Raw genomic sequence first — 21,102 nt, forward strand, 5'->3', positions numbered from 1 at the left:
TAGATGTTTTTAAATCACCATCCTAATGTTTTTAAAAAATGTGCTGTTGCAGCCTCATCCACCACCTGTTTCCATGTCTCTGGGCTGGGGAGACCCGGCTGTGGCTGACTCAGTAACGTCAATAACAACAACAACTACAACAACAAATAAAATCAATACAAACTAGTTGAAACAGAAGAGAAGCAGACATGCAACATGTTTACGACCAGATGCCGCTTCTGGACGCACGCAGTGGACGCCATCATCCATCATCTGCTGCGATCGCTGCAACGGACGAGACTGCAAGTGCGAGCCAAAGCTTGGGAGGGGCTGTTGTTATAATGGTATGTGTGTGTGTGTGTGTGTGTGTCTGTGTGTGTGTTTACTTTGTTCCAATCAAGTGTTACTTGTTCCAACTATTCGACAACCCCTGCCTATATCCATTAGTCATGTTGTGCTTCAGGAAAGCCAAAATCTTACACACAGCACCTTTAACCTTGTCTAAGTTTGATGGCTGGGAGAGCTGGTGCTGGATCGGCTGGGAGAGCTTGGTCTGCTGCATCCTGTGGTCCCAGCGACCACGGCCCTTCCTGGAGCTGCGACCGAGCAGGAAACAGCAAGGGCGGTCTGACAGGATGCAGAAGCGGGGCAGGCTAAGCTAACTGCTAGCACATGCAGACTAGCAGCTCTGATAACACCGAGGGCAGTCTGGCGACAGTCTCACCTCGCCTTGACCGTGTTTTTAGTGTCATCGTGTGGAGTGAGGGGAGGTGTGTCGAAGGTGTCTGGCTGGGAGAGCTGGTGTTGGATCAGCTGGGAGAGCTTGGTCTGCTGCGTCCTGTGGGCCCAGGGACCACGGTCCTGACCAGAGCTGTGCCCGAAGAGGAAACACCGAGGGCGGTCTGACAGGACGCGGAAGCGGGGCAGGCTAAGCTAACTGCTAGCCCATGCAGACCAGCAGTTCCAACAGTCATCCTGGCTGGTGTTCGTTCTCCTGGACAGTGATTTTTTATTTTTTATTTTTAGTTTGGATATGTGTGTTCTTGTAGTTCTTGTACTTTGGATATGTGTGTTCTTGTAGTTTTTGTACTTTGGATATGTGTGTTCTTGTAATTTTTGTGCTTTGGATATGTGTGTTCTTGTAGTTTTTGTAGTTGGGATATGTGTGTTCTTATAGTTTTTGTAGTTGGGATATGTGTGTTCTTGTAGTTTTTGTAGTTGGGATATGTGTGTTCTTATAGTTTTTGTAGTTGGGATATGTGTGTTCTTGTAGTTCTTGTAGTTGGGATATGTGTGTTCTTGTAGTTCTTGTAGTTGGGATATGTGTGTTCTTGTGGTTCTTGTAGTTTGGATATGTGTGTTCTTGTAGTTCTTGTAGTTTGGATGTGTGTGTTCTTGTATTTCTTGTAGTTTGGATGTGTGTTTTGTCTTTGTGTTGCACTGCTGTGGGCTGCGGGAAACAATATTTCATTTCATTTCATGTGCGCAAGTGCATGAAATGAAACGACAAATAAAGTGTTCCTGATTCTGATTCTTAAATAAACAGCATCATGGTTCTGAGTGCAGCAGGACTCAGAAGAGCAGTATTTCCTGCACCCCTGGAACAAGCCAGAGCCTCCCGGATTCTGGAAAGCATAGCGCTGAAACGAAATGAATGTCATCGACAGTCTGCCCGCTCGGCATGCTGGACCTGGGAGGGAACCGGCTCCACTATCACTCTTTTACTCCAACACCCATCAAGTGTTGACAACAGCGGTGCAGGAGACCCGCTGAGTCTGCAGACTGCTTGTAATGTAAATGCAGAGAGATTGCCCCAAAACAAGTTCAGCAGCCACATGGAGACAGACTGTGTGTTTGGTTTTTGCCTCGTGTTCTTCCAGGCCAGACAAAGGAACAGGGCAATAATGGTTATTACTCCCATCCGGTCCAGTGTGCCCCCCTGAAATGTCCCAGTAATCTCCCTGAAGTCCCTTCTGCCGACTTGGGCTCAGTGTACAGTGTGTGACACCACACAGGTAATTATATATATCCATCCATCCATCCATCCATCTATCCATCCATCTATCCATCCATCCATCTATCCATCCATCCATCTATCCATCCATCCATCCATCCATCCATCTATCCATCCATCCATCTATCTATCTATCCATCCATTCATTATCCAAACTGTCTATCCTGCTCTCAGGGTCACGGGGATGCTGGAGCCTATCCCAGCAGTCATTGGGCAACAGGTGGGGAGACACCCTGGACAGGCCGCCAGTCCATCACAAGGCCCACACACACACACACACACACACATTCATACCTAGGGGCAATTTAGTCCGGGTGATTCAGCTGACCTACATGTCTTTGAGTCACCTGACCTCCATGTCTTTGGACTGTGGGGGGAAACCGGAGCCCCCGGAGGAAACCCACACAGACAGGGGGAAAATATGCAAACTCCACACAGAGGACGACCCCCAAGGTTGGACAACGCCGAGGCTCGAACCCAGGACCTTCTTGCTGTGAGGCGACGGCGCTAACCACTGCGCCACCGTGCTGCCTCACTCTGCTGCTTCATTACACGGCATGCTGCTGCAGGTATAGAAAGTAAAAGTGATACCAAGAAACACCACCTCACTTAAATACACGCACCCCCCGTGGACAGACCTGAGCTGGGCCAGTGTCGGATACTGATGTGTACGGGTGACCACAACTCCCACGCCTGACATTTCTGTAACGAGACACCCAGTTATTCAGTGAGGGGTCAAGGTGCTTCCTGCTACTGGACTCAACAGACAGGACCACGTGGTCTCTGGTGCTTCTGTTCCACTGTCATGTAAATAGAAGAGGCGTTGCGTCCAGTTAAAAGCAGATTATAATAAAGGGGGGAAATGTAATCTGCTGTCAGTGTTGACAGATCACATCTGGGAACTGAAGACCTACTCTGACAAATGGCTGACTTCCTGGTGCGGTTCCTGTAATGAGCCGACCGGCTGCCAGCAGCCTTCACATCTCCGTCACCTGCCAGCTCCCGGCTGACTGAACCACCGTGTTGATCCCTGTGGTCCCTCCCGGCCCAGTTCTCCTCACTACACTGGCTCAACAGGGGAAAGATGTAGGTCCCAACACAGTGCAGACTTTACTGGCTGTTTGTCGGAAGAGTTGACCGACATGTCTTTTGAGTCACCTGACCTACATGTCTTTGGACTGTGGGAGGAAACCGGAGCACCCGGAGGAAACCCACACAGACAAGGGGAGAACATGCAAACTCCACACAGAGGACGACCCGGGACGACCCCCAAGGTTGGACTACCTGGGGCTCGAACCCAGAACCTTCTTGCTGTGAGGCGACCGCGCTAACCACTGTGAGTATGTCAGATGTATTCAGTTGCACAGTACGGGTCGTGTGGCTGTTGTGGATTTGTTTACCTTGGGGTAGTGATACTCTACGCCACTCGGATAGGCGGCGCCTGTGAACATGGGAATTTCCATCTTGGGCACCAGGGTGTCATTGATGGTGGTGTAGGCCAGCCACAGCCCATCTGGAGACCACCAGTGGGCGATGTGGGTCTGCAGGATTTCCTCTGTAACACAGAAACAACTTCATTACCTACACGGCACAGAATGCAGCTTCAACCCAGACTTTTAGAGAGAGATGTGTTTCATCAGGATGACGTTAGGGGGGTTATTGAGTGGAAAACATGTTGTGTTAAATTTACACACTGTTGCTGACTTGATTTGGACCCAAACCAAGTTTACCTGGCTACAACCCCCAACCTCCAAAATCATGTCATCTAAACCATCTGATTGTTTCTGACTAAAAGTAACATTTCTATATTAAGTCCTTGTTATTAAAAACATTCATTCATTCATTCATCTTCAGCCACTTCTCCGGGGTCAGGTCGTGGTGGCAGCAAGCTAAGTAGGGCACTCCAGACGTTTCTCTCCCCAGCAACACCCTCCAGCTCCTCCTGGGGGATCCCAAGGCGTTCCCAGGCCAGATTGGACATGTAGTCCCTCCAGCGAGTTCTGGGTCTACCCCGGGGTCTCCTCCCAGTTGGACGTGCCCGGTAAACCTCCAAAGGAAGGCGCCCAGGAGGCCTCCTGATCAGATGCCTGAACCACCTCAACTGGAGCAGCAGCTCTACTCCGAGCTCCCTCCAGATGTCCGAGCTCCTCCCCCTATCTCTAAGGCTGAGCCCAGACACCCTACGGAGGAAACTCCTTTCAGCCGCTGGTATCCGCCATCTCACCCTTTCAGTCATGACCCAAAGCTCATGACCATAGGTGAGGGTTGGAACGAATTACACGTTATATGGACCGTTACTAAAGACAGGTGGGGGTGGGGGGAGTCCTGGGTCTAGCACCTTTACAGTCCAATCATCAGGTCATACCTGTTGGATAAAGTGCTAACAACTTTGGTCCAAGGAACAAAAAGTCCCGTGAACCTGTTTGGTCACGCCACACATGAAAAAGGTTTGAAAGCCTCGAGTGTGCTTATCTACAGCTTCCCTCGACAGCCTGTGTTCATGTTCACACCAAAATTAAAAAAGAGAGAGAGAGAGAAAGGGGGACGGTACAGTGGCACAGGGGTTAGCACTGTCAGCTCACAGCAAGAAGGTCCTGGGTTCGAACCCCGGGGTTGTCCAACCTTGGGGGTCGTCCTCTGTGTGGGTTTTGCATGTTCTCCTCGTGTCTGCGGTGGGGTTTCTCCGGGTGCTCCGGTTTGCCCCACCATCAGAGTGACATGCATGTTAGGGTTAATACTCCTGTCTGTGCCCCTGAGCAAGGCATGGCAAGACGAACTGGAGTCGGTCCCCGGGTGCGGCACGGTGGCTGCCCACTGCTGCTAGCTACACAGCTAGGACGGGGTAAATGCAGAGGGTAATTTCCCTAAGGGATCATTAAAGTATCTCGAAATCAAAACCAAGTCAGAATCAACGTTGACGGTGCACGAACACAGATGAAGACGTCCAGACCTGACACGAGTCCAGCAGGTACCGCACGTCTGATTTATGGCTCCCATTTGCAGCACTGTCAGGGACCATAGAGGGCTCCATTAGTCATTTTGAACGTTGACAGTCTGAAATATGCCGGCAGTTTGAGGAGGCATGTAAAACACTCATACTCCTCTGTCTTCCTCAGCATCACATCTCATCACTCATCAGTCACACAACACAAACCGCTGGCACACACTTTACAAGACCACATAAACTGCTGGCTTGCTTGGTGGTCAATTGTCTGTGTTGGAGGAACAAATTGAGGCGGGGAGGAGTACGACAATAATAAAATATGAGGCAATGTAAAAATATGGTGATGATATGGGATTATAATTACTAGTGCCCTCTGTGGCCGTCAAGCATCTATTTTCATTCGTTCATTCGTTCGTTCACTGCTCATCAGCCGCTTCTCCGGGTTGGGTCGTGGTGGCAGCAAGCTAAGTAGGGCACTCCAGCTCCTCCTGGGGGATCCCAAGGCGTTCCCAGGCCAGATTGGACATGTAGACCCTCCAGCGAGTTCTGGGTCTACCCCGGGGTCTCGTCCCAGTTGGACGTACCCTGAAAACCTCCAAAGGAAGGCGCCCAGGGAGCGTCCTAATCAGATGCCCGAACCAGCTCAACTGGCTCCTTTCGACGCGAAGGAGCAGCGGCTCTACTCCGAGCTCCCTCTGGACGTCTGAGCCCAGACACCCTATCTCTAAGGCTGAGCCCAGACACCCTACGGAGGAAACTCATTTCAGCCGCTTGTATCCGCGATCTCACCCTTTCATCACCACCCAAAGCTCCTGACCATAGGTGAGGGTTGGAACCAAGACTGACTGGTACATTGAGAGCTTTGTCTTCCGGCTCAGCTCCCTCTTCACCACAACGGTCCGGTACAACGTCCGCATTACTGCTGATGCTGCACCAATCCACCTGTCAATCTCCCGCTCCATCCTACCCTCACTCGTGAACAAGACCCCGAGATACTTGACCTCCTCCACTTGGGGCAACAACTCATCCCCAACCCTCATCTTTTTCCCAGCATCTTTTTACATGCCACGATTTGTCACACAATGAACTACTATATATATATATATGTGTGTGTGTGTGTGTGTGGTTTATGTAATAAATGTCCTTATAACATCTTCAGTGTCTGGCAGTCACCTGAAGCCTGACACTGCTCTTCAATGGGAAATTCCATTTTAAAATTCCTTCCTGCCTGCGCCACATGTGGGAATGCTGCTCTGGTTTTCATATTTGTCAAACGAGTCAGTGATGAATCACTGACTCTAATTAAGGGAGCTGGATTTCTAAAAACAAAGAGCTTTTGCCATCAAGGTGTAAATGTCTACATACCCTACCACAGCGTGATGTGTGTACTTGAAGTGGATTTGGGCCCACACGAGGGGGGAAAGTCTCACATCTGCGTGGAATTCGTGTTTCTCTTACACTTCCTTGGCCTATTTCTCGTGAGTTTTTAGTTTCAGCCCTCTGTATCTGGTGATGTACAACTTTTGACCAGCAGGGGGCAGAGGAGAACTATGGAAAGTCGCTATTATCACCCGACTGTGTCCATGGTACGAGCACAGACTCACTGGAGAGCCTGCACACTAGGCCAGCAGAGTCCAGTGTGGTCTTTAAAGCACACTAAACCCAGCAGAGTCCAGTGTGGTCTTCATGAAGCGGTTTTCATCATCCCTGAGGAAGAAATAACGGCAATATTTATCTGTTCACATTCAAGGCGCGGGGGGGGGGGTAACAGGGCAGTAGAGACTGCTGGATTACTGCTCCTCAGCATCTGAGGGACACGCTGTTCTTTCTCCAGAGAGACGTGGAGCTCCATGCACCTCAGACAGCATCAGTCTACACAAACATCACACAAAAAACAGGACAACCTTCAGCTTAAAGCCATTGTGTGTGTGTGTGTGTGTGTGTGTGTGTGTGTGTGTGTGTGTGTGTGTGTGTGTGTGTTTTATATTGGTTAGGGTAAATTAGATTATAATTAGATTATAATGGAGTTCAGCTGGCCACGGAGTGAATCACTGGCTCTCTAACTGGCTGTTGAATGAGAAAATGAGGGTGTTCTGGACCCCCCCCCCCCCCAGAAAGATAGGTCACCTCATTTCTTGCCTTCACACATCCACTATGATAAATCAATCAAGAGGTGTCACGGAGCAGCTGGCACCCTGCACAGTGGCTTCTGCAGGACCGCCACTGATGAAGCTGTCTAACAGCCACCGGTGTCACCCACCCCCAGTCACCACACCCACCCCCAGTCACCACACCCACCCCCAATCACAACACCCACCCCCAGTCACCACACCCACCCCCAGTCACAAGACCCACCCCCAGTCACCACACCCACCCCACGTCACAAGACCCACCCCCAGTCACCACACCCACCCCCAGTCACAAGACCCACCCCACGTCGCAAGACCCACCCCACGTCACAAGACCCACCCCCAGTCACCACACCCACCCCCAGTCACAAGACCCACCCCCTCATCACAACACCCACCCCACGTCACAAGACCCACCCCCAGTCACAAGACCCACCCCCAGTCACAAGACCCACCCCAGTCACAACACCCATCCCCTCATCACAACACCAGCCCCCTCATCACAACACCCACCCCCTCATCACAACATCCACCCCCTCATCACAACACCAGCCCCCTCATCACCACACCCACCCCACGTCACAACACCAGCCCCCTCATCACAACACCCACCCCACGTCACAACATCCACCCCACGTCACAACACCAGCCCCCTACATCACAACACCCACCCCCTCATCACAACACCCACCCCCTCGTCACAACACAAGCCCCCACATCACAACGCCCACCCCTACATCACAACACCCACCCCCTCATCACAACACCCACCCCACGTCACAACACCAGCCCCCTCATCACAACACCAGCCCCCTCATCACAACACCCACCCCTTGTCACAACACCCACCGCTGCACTCGGGGGTACCGACACAGACCAGCGGTCCTCTGGTCTTCGCTCATCTCTTTGTGGATGTAATGATGACTCGGCTGGTTTTGATTTGCTGCAACGAGCACTCGAGTTTGGGTTAACTTCATTTTGTCAATTAAGGAATAATAGCGGAGGAAGTGACCACCATGAAGGCCTTACGGATGACTCAGATTAACTTCACAGATCGCCCGTGAAAGAAATCACAATACTTTATTCCTCCCCCGGGGGAATGAGTCACTGCAGCAGTAAGTAATATATATAAATATAGAAACACAGTCAACTGAGATGCTGGCGCCGCGGGGCATCTGGGTGGCGCTACCACACGCTCACGTGGGCTTCTGAGTCTGAAGACCTGTTGTCCATCCTGATGCTCCCAGTGTAACGATGCAAACAAGCTGTGTGGAGAAACACGGAGTGTGAAGCATCATTGTTTTCAGTGGGTTCGTGGGTGCGTACCTGTTGTGCACCAAAAGTTAGTTGTCACACACACACACACACACACACACATTAATACCTAGGGACAATGTAGTACGGCCGAGTCACCTGACCTACATGTGTTTGGACTGTGGGAGGAAACCGGAGCCCCCGGAGGAAACCCACTCAGACACAGGGAGAATATCCAAACTCCACACAGAGGACGACCCGGGATGACCCCCAAGGGTGGACTACGCCGGGGCTCGAACCCAGGACCTTCTTGCTGTGAGGCGACTGTGCTAACCACTGCACCACTGTGCCATGGGGTGCATACCTGTTGTGCATCAAAAGTTAGCTGTGATTTTTTTTCTTTTTAACCTCTTGAGGGACAACTCTTCCATTTAAGCATAACGCTGGCACCTTCCGTTTGTGTGTATAATTCCCACCAAAAGAAGAAGAAGAAGAAAATCCTCTCAGGAGAGGATTACTTTGCTTGATTGTGCAGCTGTAAATACCTGCAAGAGACCAGCAAACCGCACCTTGAACCGCACACCTCAAATGCAGCCAGCACTCATTCACCCCCACAATGCACTAGACACTCATTCACCCCCACAATGCACTAGACACTCATTCACCCCCACAATGCGCTAGACATACATCAGGAATTACATCTGCGGCTTTGCAAAACCTGCCTGCTGAAGAATCAGAGAGCAGTAAAACATGGAGGGAGGAGAGCAAGGCACATTTCTGCATTAATATGCGACTGAATGATTCCTTTCATCCCGAATCCTCTGTCTGCCACAAAGAGACAAACCTTTCATAAAAAGAGGTTTGGCTTGAAGAGGAGTCCACATCATAGCGTTCTCTGTTAGTAATGACAATGGAAACTTGTAATTGAATTACAAACTGACGTTATAATTACAAACCAAACCACCCTTTTGAGGAAATTCACAATTACTATTAATGCCAATCATTAAACGAGAGCTCTATGAACCTGGGTTGTGTTGTTTATAATAATAATAATCGCTTCTCGGCCTTTAAAATAGACCCAGAACCCAAAAAATTACAGACCCATCACCTGCCTACCAACAATGTACAAGATCATCACCTCCATCATCACAGAGAGGACCTATAGCGTCCTCAAGAAAAACAACTTGTTATCAGCGGAACAGAAGGGATGTAAGAAAGGTAGCTATGGATGCAAGGACCAGCTACTCATCAATAAAGCCATATTGCAAGAGGTCAAATCGGGGAAAAAAAGAGCATGTCAACAGCATGGATTGACTACAGGAAGGCATTTGACAGCAAGCCACACTCCTGGATAGAGAAGAGCCTCAAGATCTACACAGTCTGCCCAACAACTGTCAAACTCATCACGGAGAGCATGAAGACCTGAAAGACCACCCTGAATCTCCATCATGCAGAGGGGTCGTTAACATCGAGACCGACCAACATCAGAAGTGGAATCTTCCAAGGGGACTCACTATCACCACCGCTCTTCTGCCTTGCACTAGCGCCACTGAGCAACAGCAGCTATGGGTAAGAATCATAGAATGGCAAACTGACCCACCTGTTCTACATTGATGACGGCAAGACGTTTACCAAAGATGACAATCAGCAGAAGGGTCTACTCATCATCGTCAAGACCTTCAGGGACGACATCAAGATGGAATTCGGAATCAACAAGTGTGTCAAAGCCAGTTTCAAGAAAGGAAGACTTACCAAGACTGCAGACTTAGACCTTGACACCGTAATCAAAGGGCTAGACCAAGATAGCACATACAAGTACCTAGGAGTGAACGAAGGAGACGGCATACAACACTCATCCAAGAAGATGAAGATCCGGAAAGAGTACCACAGGAGAGTGCGTATGGTACTGAAGAGCGAACTCAATGCGGCTAACAGAATTGAAGCTATCAACACCCTAGCGATACCTGTAGTGACGTACAGCTTCAACGTCATCAACTGGAAACTGAATCATCAAGAGACTAGACACCAAGGCAAGAAAGATGCTGACCATGGAGAAGATGCACCACCCGAAAGCAGATGTCGACAGGCTGTACCTACCAAGAGCTTCAGGAGAACGAGGCCTAGTCCATCTCGAACTGACCTTCAAGACTACCACTATCGGGCTGGATGCATACCTGACAAAAACCGATGACCCAACCCACTCCTCCGAATAGTAAAACATCAGATCTACTCCATCAATAAAGAAGCTGCACAGTTCAAGAAAGAGCTTGATGTCCCAGAAACCCCACCAACAGAACATGAGGCAACTACCATCTACGCCAAATGAGTGAAGCAGAAGGTAAAACACCATGGCCAGCGGCAACTGCAAAAAACCTGGGAGGACAAAGCAATGCACGGGAAGTACCCAAAAAGCATGAAAGACGCAGACGTGGACCAACAAAAGACACACCAGTGGCTGAGGAGCACCGGGCTGAAAGCAGAGACGGAGGGCCTGATAATCGGTGCACAAGACCAGAGCCTGGCAACCAGATCCTATCACCATCGCATCATCAAAGATGGAACAGACCCAAAATGCAGAATCTGTGGAATGTAGGAAGAAACCATCGACCACATTGTCTCAGGCTGCCCGGACCTGGCAAAGACCGAGTACATGTACAGGCACAGCAAGGCTGCAGCATACCTGCACTGGAAGATCTGCAGGAGTTACAAGATCAAGACGACTGAGAAGTGGTACAAACATCAGCCAAAAATGGTCACTGAGAACCATGATGTCACATCCTCTGGGACACGTCCATCCACACTGACGGAGAGATAAAAGCCAACAAGCCCGACATCGTTATCAAGGACAGGAAGGAAAGAGGTGCATGCTCATCGACATGGCAACACCATCCAGAAAATACACCTCAGTGAAAGTCACAGAGAAGCTGACCAAGTACAAAGACCTGGAGACTGAAGTCAACAGGATGTGGGGAATGAAGACCGAAACAACACCAGTGGTCATCAGAGCTCTAGGACTCATGAAGAAGGGAATGGAAAAGTTCACCAACCGTATCCCAGGAAACATCAACATCAGTGCAGTCCAGAAGATCACCCTACTTGGAACAGCCCACATATTACGATGAGTACTGTCAATCAAGTGACATCTGCCCTATAGTGCCTCAGGTCCGTAGTTTGGACCGGGCTCTACAGGATGTAAAACAGGAAACATGAAAGAAATAATAATAATAATAATAAGAAGAAGAAGAAGAAGAAGAAGAAGAAGAAGCAGAAGCAGAAGCAGAAGAGGAATGTTTAGTATATTATTGTACAGCAGCGTAGAACAACATGAGCGTGACACAGTGCATGCAGACTCATTAACAAAGCTGTTGTGTGCGGAGTAATTGGGATGTGTGTTGTGTGCGGAGTAATTGGGATGTGTGTCTCACGTGCAGTATCAGGAAGTGTTTCATATCACATTACAGCTACGCTGGCTGCAGAGCAGCTGCTGAGCAACTCGCAGCGCTGCAGACATGACTTAATTAGCACGGCCTTAAAGACGAGCTATGCAGATGCTGAGGAGGATCCTGAGTCACAGCCAGCTGTGTTCTCTCAGACCTCATCATGCACAGTAAAACCTCCACCACGCCCCAGGGCTTCCTGGGAATGGGATCTGCTCAGCCATCAAACTAAGTTATTGGACGATATTCAGACTTTTATCACCACTGGTGCCATCATGAAAAAGAAATGGAGTCCATCCCATTTCTCCTTATTCTTTTAAATCGACTCTGTGCATAAATGTAGTCCACTGGTTCCGGTTTCTGCTGCAGCGGTCATACCGGTTTCCTGCTTGTTGCCGTGTGCTGTTGACAATGGCATATTTTTCACGGTGCCTGCAAGATTTACCATGGATAAAGGTCAACAACATGCACAGAATTGTCGACAAACTCCCACCTGCACCTACCAGCAAATGGGTGAAAAGTTTCAAGACGTACATATCAAGTTACGTCCACAACGCCGTCCGACTGTCCATCAGCTCATCCGCTCATCGTAAATGTGGACGTAACTTGATACTTTTCACCCGTTTGCAGGTGGAAGTTTGTCGACAGTTGTGTGCGTGTAGTTGACGTTTATCCATGGTAAATCCTGCAGGCATCGTGAAAAATATGCCACTGTCAATCACACACGCCAACAAACAGGAAACTGGTATGACCGCTGCAGTAGAAACCAGAAGTCCGTGGACTACAGTTATGCACAGAGCCGGTTGGGTTGATGCTGACTTGGTCTGGGTCTTGGGTCTGTGGGTTTGTCATGTTGAGCAGCGTGTGAGGTAGAGACACCATGTCAAACACCAGTCAGGGTGTTGGTGTGAGAGGCCGGTATCATCATAATCATATTCCTCTCTGTCGGGCTGTGATGCGTTTGCTCAGTGTGTGTGCTGAGGTGTCTTACCTTCGTACAGCCAGTCTGCGAGGCCGTTGAAGACCACCCCCTCTATGCCGGTGGACACCAGGCGAATTGTGCGGCTCTCGACCGTGGCCCTGTAGTAGATGTTGTTTTCAAATATGAAGATCTGGGCGGGGAAACAGCAGAGCAGTAATTACTTCCTGTCCCACTGGAAGTGGCTGACCATGTTTCTATATTGCAGTCATTATGCTATTTGTGAGTGGTCCCGCACTGTACACTTGATTTCCTGCAGCGCCACACATACACACACACACACACACACACACACACACACACACACACACACACACACACACACACACACACACACACACACACACACACACACACACACACACAGAGTTTTTCATCCATGCTAACAGCCATGAATCAGGAATCAGGAGCACTAGCAGTGCAACACAAAGACAAAGGCACATCCAAAAACTACAAGAACTAAAAGAACACATGTACTAACCAACACATATATCCAAGCTAAATAAATATATATATAAAAAAACACTGTCCAGGAGAACGAATGCCAGCCAGGAGGACTGTCTGAGTTGCCGGTCTGCATGGGCTAGCAGTTAGCTTAGCCTGCCCCGCTTCCGCGTCCTGTCAGACCACCCTCGGCGTTTCGTCCTCAGGCACAGCTCCAGGCAGGGCCGTGGTCTTTGGGCCCACAAGACGCAGTAGACCAGGCTCCCCCAGCCGATCCAGCTCTCCCAGCCAGACACCTTCAACACACCTCCCCGCACTCCACACCACGACCCTAAAAACACCACTGTCAATGCCAGGCGAGGCCGCCACCAGACCGCTCTCGGTGTTATCGGAACTGCCGGTCTGCATGGGCTAGCAGTTAGCTTAACCTGCCCTGCTTCCGCATCCTGTCAGACCGCCCTCGGTGTTTCCTCCTTGGTTGTAGATCCAGGCAGGGCCGTCATCCCTGGGCCCACAGGACGCAGCAGACCAAGCTCTCCCAGCCATCAAATGAAGACAACACGACGGCACTACATGGACTGTTCTGGGTGAGGCCGCCGCAAACGTGAATTCTCGCCGCCATGAAAGACTTGCAGCCAGTTCTGATAATGTTGTTCTCTCATTATCAACATGAGTCCACACATTGATGTATGGACTCTGATACGAGGCTACATTACTTTGACAAGATGGACTATTCCAGAGGCTTTGGCTACTTCTTGACTTGTGGCTCAGTCAGACAGCAGGCACATAACGGTTTCTGAGGAATCCAATTAGCGAAAAACGGGGGAGGGGGAGGGGGGAGACATTTGGACGGGGAGGAGAGATGAAAGCTAGACGTGGCAACGTCAGCGCTACCTGTGGATCTTACACGGGATGCCTATGTGTGTGCATGTTAGCATGCACGTGTTGGTGTGAGGGTGCAGAGAGCTCATTTAGCAGCACTTCCCTCTCGGACTCACCCGTCTCTAGCTTGTCCTGTCCTGCCTCATGTCTCCATCGCCATCAGTAGAACTCATATCAATATCTCATTCACACGTGTAGCTGTTTTGTGCATATATGTTTATTTGTGTGTGTGTGCATGGGAGCTTGCTTGTGTGTGTGTGTGTGTGTATGTGTGTGTGTGTGTTCTGACCCAGTCTCCTTGATTGCTCTGTCATGGCAGAGTATTTGCTTGTGGTTTAGTGAAATGTGCACAGCCCCCTCTCATGTACCTGCTGCTGCATGGCACCCAGCCTGACCGGTGACCTGCGTCCCCCATGCTCACACATAGCCACCATCGTTACGCTCTCATGGAACAGTTAACGATACAGTTCTGTGGTCCTGATGAAGTGAATGGGAACACATTAGATCCAAGAAGTGGGAGAGAGAGCGACACATGCGGGAGCTCGTCTGGTCTGTCTCACATGGCAAGTCATCATCAGTGCAAATTATGCATATTTACAATGATGGCAAAGGTCAGAAAAAATGGACGACATCATAACCGTTTGCCTATCAGACTGCTTCCTCCTTGGCAGGCAGGCAAACCGAACATGCTCCAAAAACATATTTTCCTACTTTAAATATGCAAATTCAAGTGGGAGCACTGATGACACCTGAACAGTTTTGCTTGGAGCAGGTGACTGTTGTGTAAGGAGAACAGTTTGACAATAAGCTTCATGAAGTCAGCAGTGAGGAAGAACATGGTGACTGGCTGTACAGGAAGGCCCATCAGCTCCCAGACAGCATCCGGATGTGGGCCACTTCAGGCAATGATGCGGCACTGGCGGCCTTCTTCTGGCCCTGACAAAACGGATGTGAGCCTGAAGTGGCCCACATGTATAATAGCAAATGTGGGCCAAATATGCCACATCACATGTGGGCCTTTTCTGGCAAAGACGCGGTGCTCTGGGCAACATGTGGTCTGGATGTGACCCTCAAGTGGCCCGTGTGGTAAATGGTGAATATGGCCCAAATATCACAACACAAATATGGCCACCTTTGGCAAATATGTGGCACATGCGGCATTGCTAAGGCTTGGTTCTGGCCCAGATCTGGCAAACAGGAGCGGACCACCCAAGTGCCATCATTCCACGTGGTATGTGGGCCGGATGAAAGTGTCAGGTGTGGGACGGGTCCGGGCCACAGCAAGTTTGCTATCTGGGCTGCTGTACCTGCCGAGGAAGCTCAGCTTCGCTGTCAGCAGTCATTTTAACTGAGTCTGTAAGTCACCCACCTGCAGCACCTCCTGCTGGCACAACGCCCTCAACACCAAACACAACACCAGACTCTCAGACCAGCTGCCAGGCCGGTAAGATGACACAGTTGTGCACCCGTCAGTCACTAAGAAAGCCCCGCCTGACACCGGACCCCGATCCTTCTGTCTGTCACCCCATCACCAAAACCCACGGCCAACAACACGCCTGCAAAAAGTCCTCCATTCCCTCAGCCGTAAGCACCTTCAATAAAGTAAAATAATCACTTTGTCCATCCCACAAAGTGCTAAATAACTTGTTGGGTTTTGGTTTTTTTAGGATTACCGCCCCCTTTTTCCTCCCCAGTTATATCTGGCCAATCACCCCAGTCTTCCGAGCCGCCCCGGTTGCTGCTCTCTCGGTCCCAGGGACCACGGCCCTGCCCGGAGCTGCGGTCTGACAGGACGCGGAAGCGGGGCAGGCTAAGCTAACTGCTAGCTCATGCAGACCGGAATTTCCCACAGTCGTCCTGGCTGGCGTTCCTTCTCCTGGACAGTGATTTTTTGTTTTGTTTTTTTAGCTTAGACATATGTGTTAGCTTAGACATATGTGTTAGTTTAGACATATGTGTTAGCTTAGACATATGTGTTAGCTTAGACATATGTGTTAGTTTAGACATATGTGTTAGCTTAGACATATGTGTTAGCTTAGACATATGTGTTAGCTTAGACATATGTGTTAGTTTAGACATATGTGTTAGCTTAGACATATGTGTTAGTTTAGACATATGTGTTAGCTTAGACATATGTGTTAGCTTAGACATATGTGTTAGCTTAGACATATGTGTTAGTTTAGACATATGTGTTAGCTTAGACATATGTGTTAGCTTGGATATTTGCGTTAGTTTGTATATATGTGTGTTCGTGTAGTTTTTGGATATGTGTTTTTGTCTTTGTGTTGCACTGCTGTGGGCCCAGCAGGAACAGACAGAGGGAAAATGAAAGGACAAATAAAGTGTTTCTGATTCTGCACAAGAGGTCCTCCATCTTGTACTTCTGTGACACATGCATGTCATGCACACACACGTTTGTTCACATCTGCACACACACACACACACACAAACACACACACACACACACACACACACACGTGTGCTTCAGTCAGCGCCACGTGGTGGTTCCTGCAGCAGCCCTGCTCTGCCAGGTCCACGACTTGCTCCATCGAGGCACCGTGAGTCTTGATGGCCAGCGTGTCCCTCCTCCAGACTCCACAAGGTGAAACTGCATCTCGTTTGTATGACTGCATCCCCCGCAGGAGGTCCCAGGTGACACCTTCAAATAACGCGCCTGGCCACTGCATTTACACTCATGCCCAAAACATGGCAAAATAACACGTGACTCATGTTTGGCTGAACAACGACACACCAAGCGGTAACAAGCACGCCGACTGTGAGGAGCCAGGGTGATTGTGGGTAATGAACGTCATCGACACTGACGGGGCTCCTTACCAGCTGCTGGCCTTGAGGTCCCCATCCAGCGTACTGCAGGACAGCGTTACGCACCTCTGGAGGGTTCAGACTCCACGTCTCCCTGTGGAGGTCACATGACATCCGGATCAGTTTCACTCTGTGTGTGTGTGTGTGTGTGTATTATATTACACATTATGTATTTTCTACTGAAGAACAGGAGCACAGTTAGACCAGGAACCCGAGGAGCTCTTGTGTTCAGCTTAATCAATCATCCCCAGCGTTTTATTTATTTATGTATTTGTCTGTTTTTTGGCAGCGACTGACTTTGCTCAGCTCAGCCCAGATATGGAAGAGCGGGGAATGAGCTGACGTCATGGATGAAGAGCGTCAGACCAGCCACGCTGACTTCACCACGTGAACACCATGCCACTAGATGGCAGCACAAGCAGCTAGATGGAGCTGACACAGGCCAGTGCACGCTACTTACTAGTTATGAAGCACACACACACACACACACACACACACACACACACACACACACACACACACACACACACACACACACACACACACACACACACACACACGCCATTAGATATGCATATGGTTTGGAGACAGTGGCGCTGATGAAAAGACAGGAGGTGGAGCTGGAGGTGGCAGAGATGAAGATGATAAGATTTTCACTGGGAGTGATGAAGAAGGACAGGATTAGGAACGAGTATGTTAGAGGGACAGCTCAGGTTGGACGGTTTGGAGACAAAGCAAGAGAGACAAGATGGAGATGGTTTGGACATGTGTGGAGGAGAGATGCTGGGTATACTGGGAGAAGGATGCTGAATATGGAGCTGCCAGGGAAGAGGAGAAGAGGAAGGCCAAAGAGGAGGTTTATGGATGTGGTGAGGGAGGACATGCAGGTGGCTGCTGTGACAGAGGAAGATGCAGAGGACAGGAAGAGATGGAGACGGATGATCCGCTGTGGCGCCCCCTAACGGGAGCAGCCGAAAGTAGTGGTAGTAGTAGTTTTTTTGTTTTTTTTTTTTTATTTATTTTTACCAACATGATGGATTTTACAGTGGAATGAGTTATTGAGGCTACTGAATTGGGAAAGTAGAGAGCTCAGACAGAAAGTAGAGATGAGACAGAAAGTAGAGATGAGACAGAAAGTGGAGAGGTCAGACAGAAAGTAGAGAGGTCAGACAGAAAGTAGAGAGGTCAGACAGAAAGCCATCAGCACCACGGACAGCACTCTGACACACGGTGACGTCAACAGTCGGCCAATCAAACCAACAAGTCAGCTAATAAACCATCTATAGCAGGAAGTGTACATGTGTACATGTGTTATTGGGAGGGTATGTAGGTAAAAACACACACCAGCGGATGAGCTGCTAGATAACTAGCCTATAAACTACATCCACCCATCCATCCATTATCCAAGCCACTTATCCCAGTCGGGGTCATGGGAGGCTGGAGCCTATCCCAGCAGTCACTGGGCGGCAGGCGGGGAGACTCCCTGGACAGGCCGCCAGTCCACAAAGTATAAAGCAGTGTAGATGCAGTATATGTACATATACTATATGTACTAGGGGCCCGGAGATAACGTTAGGTGCATAGCTGACATGGATGAGGTGGCCCTGCAGCCAGTTTAACCCGCTGCCCCTTGCGGTTCGGCGTCAGAACGGACACGTGTTCGTCCGCCGACCTCCACGGCGGAAGAGTCTGGAGACGCCGCGTCGCTGTGACGTAACAGGGACGATCAGAACGTGAGCCGGTGCGTCGCCACCGCAGCTCAAAATCCTCTACTGCGCACGTGCCGCGTCGTGCTGTCAATCATGTGCATGCAGCGTTTCAAGTAGAGTAACGAAAGTAATTTGCTCAAGGCTGCTTTCGTCACCACGCAGGGGAATGGACCGTCTCGTCACGGGATCAGATAGAGCCTCGACACTGGACAACAATACACACATTACCCAGCAATCACCGCTGCATATCTGCACATGACAAAAAATACCAAACAAAATAATTAATTAATTAATCGACTAGTTTTGTGGTTACGATTTTATAGTTTATGCAGCATTACAAGCACATAGTTTCACGACTGACTGCTGCAGACTATTTTACCGACATTACAGGAGAACCACGATGGAGGTGGGTTTGTGTTTTCAGGGACATACCTTTTACCTGACAGTCAGGAGTTTCACCAGGAGGACGTAGCGCGTGGGAGGATCACGCTATTCCCTCCCCCCCCCCAACAGGCGGCCCTACCGAGCAGAGGAGGCGCTAGTGCAGCGACCAGGACACACGCCCACATCCGGCTTCCCACCTGCAGACACGGCCAATTGTGTCTGTAGGGACGCCCGACCGAGCCGGAGGTAACGCGGGGATTCGAACCGGCGACCTCCGTGTTGGTAGGCAACGGAATAGACCGCTCTGCCACCCGGACGCCCAACGTGAGTTCGTCTTTAAACGGTGGCGTGTTTACGAGGCGGCAACCGAGTCACTTGCAAAAGCTCCGCCCAACACACAGGTGGAGGGCCCGCTCTCCCTACGCCCCCCCACCCCGCCCCCCCCACCAAACGGGCCCCGGTGCAACCGCGCTGCCTGTATTTCTGCCACTGCTGCGTGCATTTACCAACCACGTCATTCAAAGCCCCCCCCCCAAAACAAAGCCAACACAGACACGTGGCAGGGGCCCTTACGGTGTGACAAGGCTGCAGATGATGTAGCTGGCCACGTGGGAGCGCTGGTACACCTGCAGAAAGGGGGCAGAATAGTCAAACCGTCAGCCAGGGGAGGCCTCCACACCACAGCTGATGCAGGGCGGCGCCGGCACGTCACTCACCGGCCGGATGCTGAACGCCAGCAGCACGTGCTGCATGTCCGCAGAGATCTGGTACTTGGTGGCCTTGTAGGTTTCCTGCACGAGCCCGAGAGTGTCGTGAAAAACCAGTTAACCCCTAAAAGGCTCAAAAAGGGAACATTTGGATTCGCTTTAAAATGCCGGCTGGTTCCACGCAGGAGTGTTGAGCGGACTCTGGTCCCCCTGAGCAGGTGGCCACACCCCTGCTGAGCAGGTGGCCACACCCCTGCTGAGCAGGTGGGCAACACGGCTGTGTGGAGCCAGAGGGCAGCGCCTCCAACTAAAGCCAACATGTTGTCTTCTGCTGTGTAAAATACTGGCAGTAACACTGAGGATACTCACAAACATCTTGTTCTCCACCAGCACAACCTTCTCCAGGGTGTCAACGTTGAGCTGGACGACGTCACCCTCCCGTGTACGGTACAGCAGCTCATTGCCTGAAAATGGTTAAACAACAGACAACCAAGAAGGGGTCTGCACGTTGGAACAGGGGAAGTGGGAGACATTTTACTGACAGAAAGTTCTTGTGTGGGGACCGTCCAATAACACGTCCAGTTTAGCTGTGCCCTCCCCTCGCTTGCACCCCGTCGCCACCTGACTTGCACCAGTCTGGAGCTGTGCAGCATCACTGAATGCACATCAGTAGTGAACCAGAACCAGAACCAGCCCCTGGATCAGGAGTCAGGAGCACGTTCCCACAGCAGTGCAACACAAAGACAGAAACACATCCAACAAATACAAGAACACACAGAATATCCGGCAGTCAGCCGGAAGTGCCGGGTCCGCATGGGCTAGCAGTTAGCTTAGCCCGCCCCGCCTCCGCGTCCTGTCTGACCGCCCTGGGCGTCTCCTCCTCGGGCGCAACTCCAGGCAGGCGCCAGTAAAGCTGATAAATCTACATTTCCGGGGTTTTCTTCTTCTCTCTTTCAACGCACAACCAATTACAACAACATGAACCGAGAGCGCCCCTCGGTGAATAAAACGGAACAACATCAAAGTACAACACAAGAGGCGCCGTTTTAAACCACAAACATTACAGGGCCGTGGACCCCGGGCCCGCCGAACCAAGCAGACCAAGCTCTCCCAGCCGATCCAGCGCCAGCTCTCCCAGCCGATCCAGCGCCAGCTCTCCCAGCCGATCCAGCTCCAGCTGTCCCAGCCGATCCAGCTCCAGCTCTCCCAGCCGACCCAGCTCCAGCTCTCCCAGCCGATCCAGCTCCAGCTTTCTCAGCCGATCCAGCGCCAGCTCTCCCAGCCGATCCAACAAAACGGAACTTATCGGAACTGCCGGTCTGCATGGGCTAGCAGGTAGCTTGACCCCGCTCTCCCAGCCGTCAAACGAAGACAAAACTTGGACACAGACGTGGACAAAGACACTGCATGGACGGTA

At 50.6% G+C, this 21,102-nt stretch overlaps 1 protein-coding gene across 1 annotated transcript in view; it reads right to left on the reverse strand.

The window, feature by feature from the left end:
• Window positions 1–21,102, reverse strand: part of LOC130123887 (dipeptidyl aminopeptidase-like protein 6) — a 50,486-nt gene that overhangs the window by 19,801 nt on the left and 9,583 nt on the right. Inside the window, exons 4-9 of the mRNA XM_056293210.1 lie at window positions 20,055–20,149; window positions 19,695–19,769; window positions 19,552–19,604; window positions 16,898–16,979; window positions 12,749–12,869; window positions 3,394–3,548 (exon numbers count right to left, since the gene is read on the reverse strand). Coding sequence (XP_056149185.1) covers window positions 3,394–3,548; window positions 12,749–12,869; window positions 16,898–16,979; window positions 19,552–19,604; window positions 19,695–19,769; window positions 20,055–20,149 — 581 coding nt within the window. The remainder of the gene's footprint in view (window positions 1–3,393; window positions 3,549–12,748; window positions 12,870–16,897; window positions 16,980–19,551; window positions 19,605–19,694; window positions 19,770–20,054; window positions 20,150–21,102) is intronic.

This window comes from Lampris incognitus, chromosome 14 (genome assembly GCF_029633865.1).
Source record: "Lampris incognitus isolate fLamInc1 chromosome 14, fLamInc1.hap2, whole genome shotgun sequence".
NCBI lineage: Eukaryota > Metazoa > Chordata > Actinopteri > Lampriformes > Lampridae > Lampris > Lampris incognitus.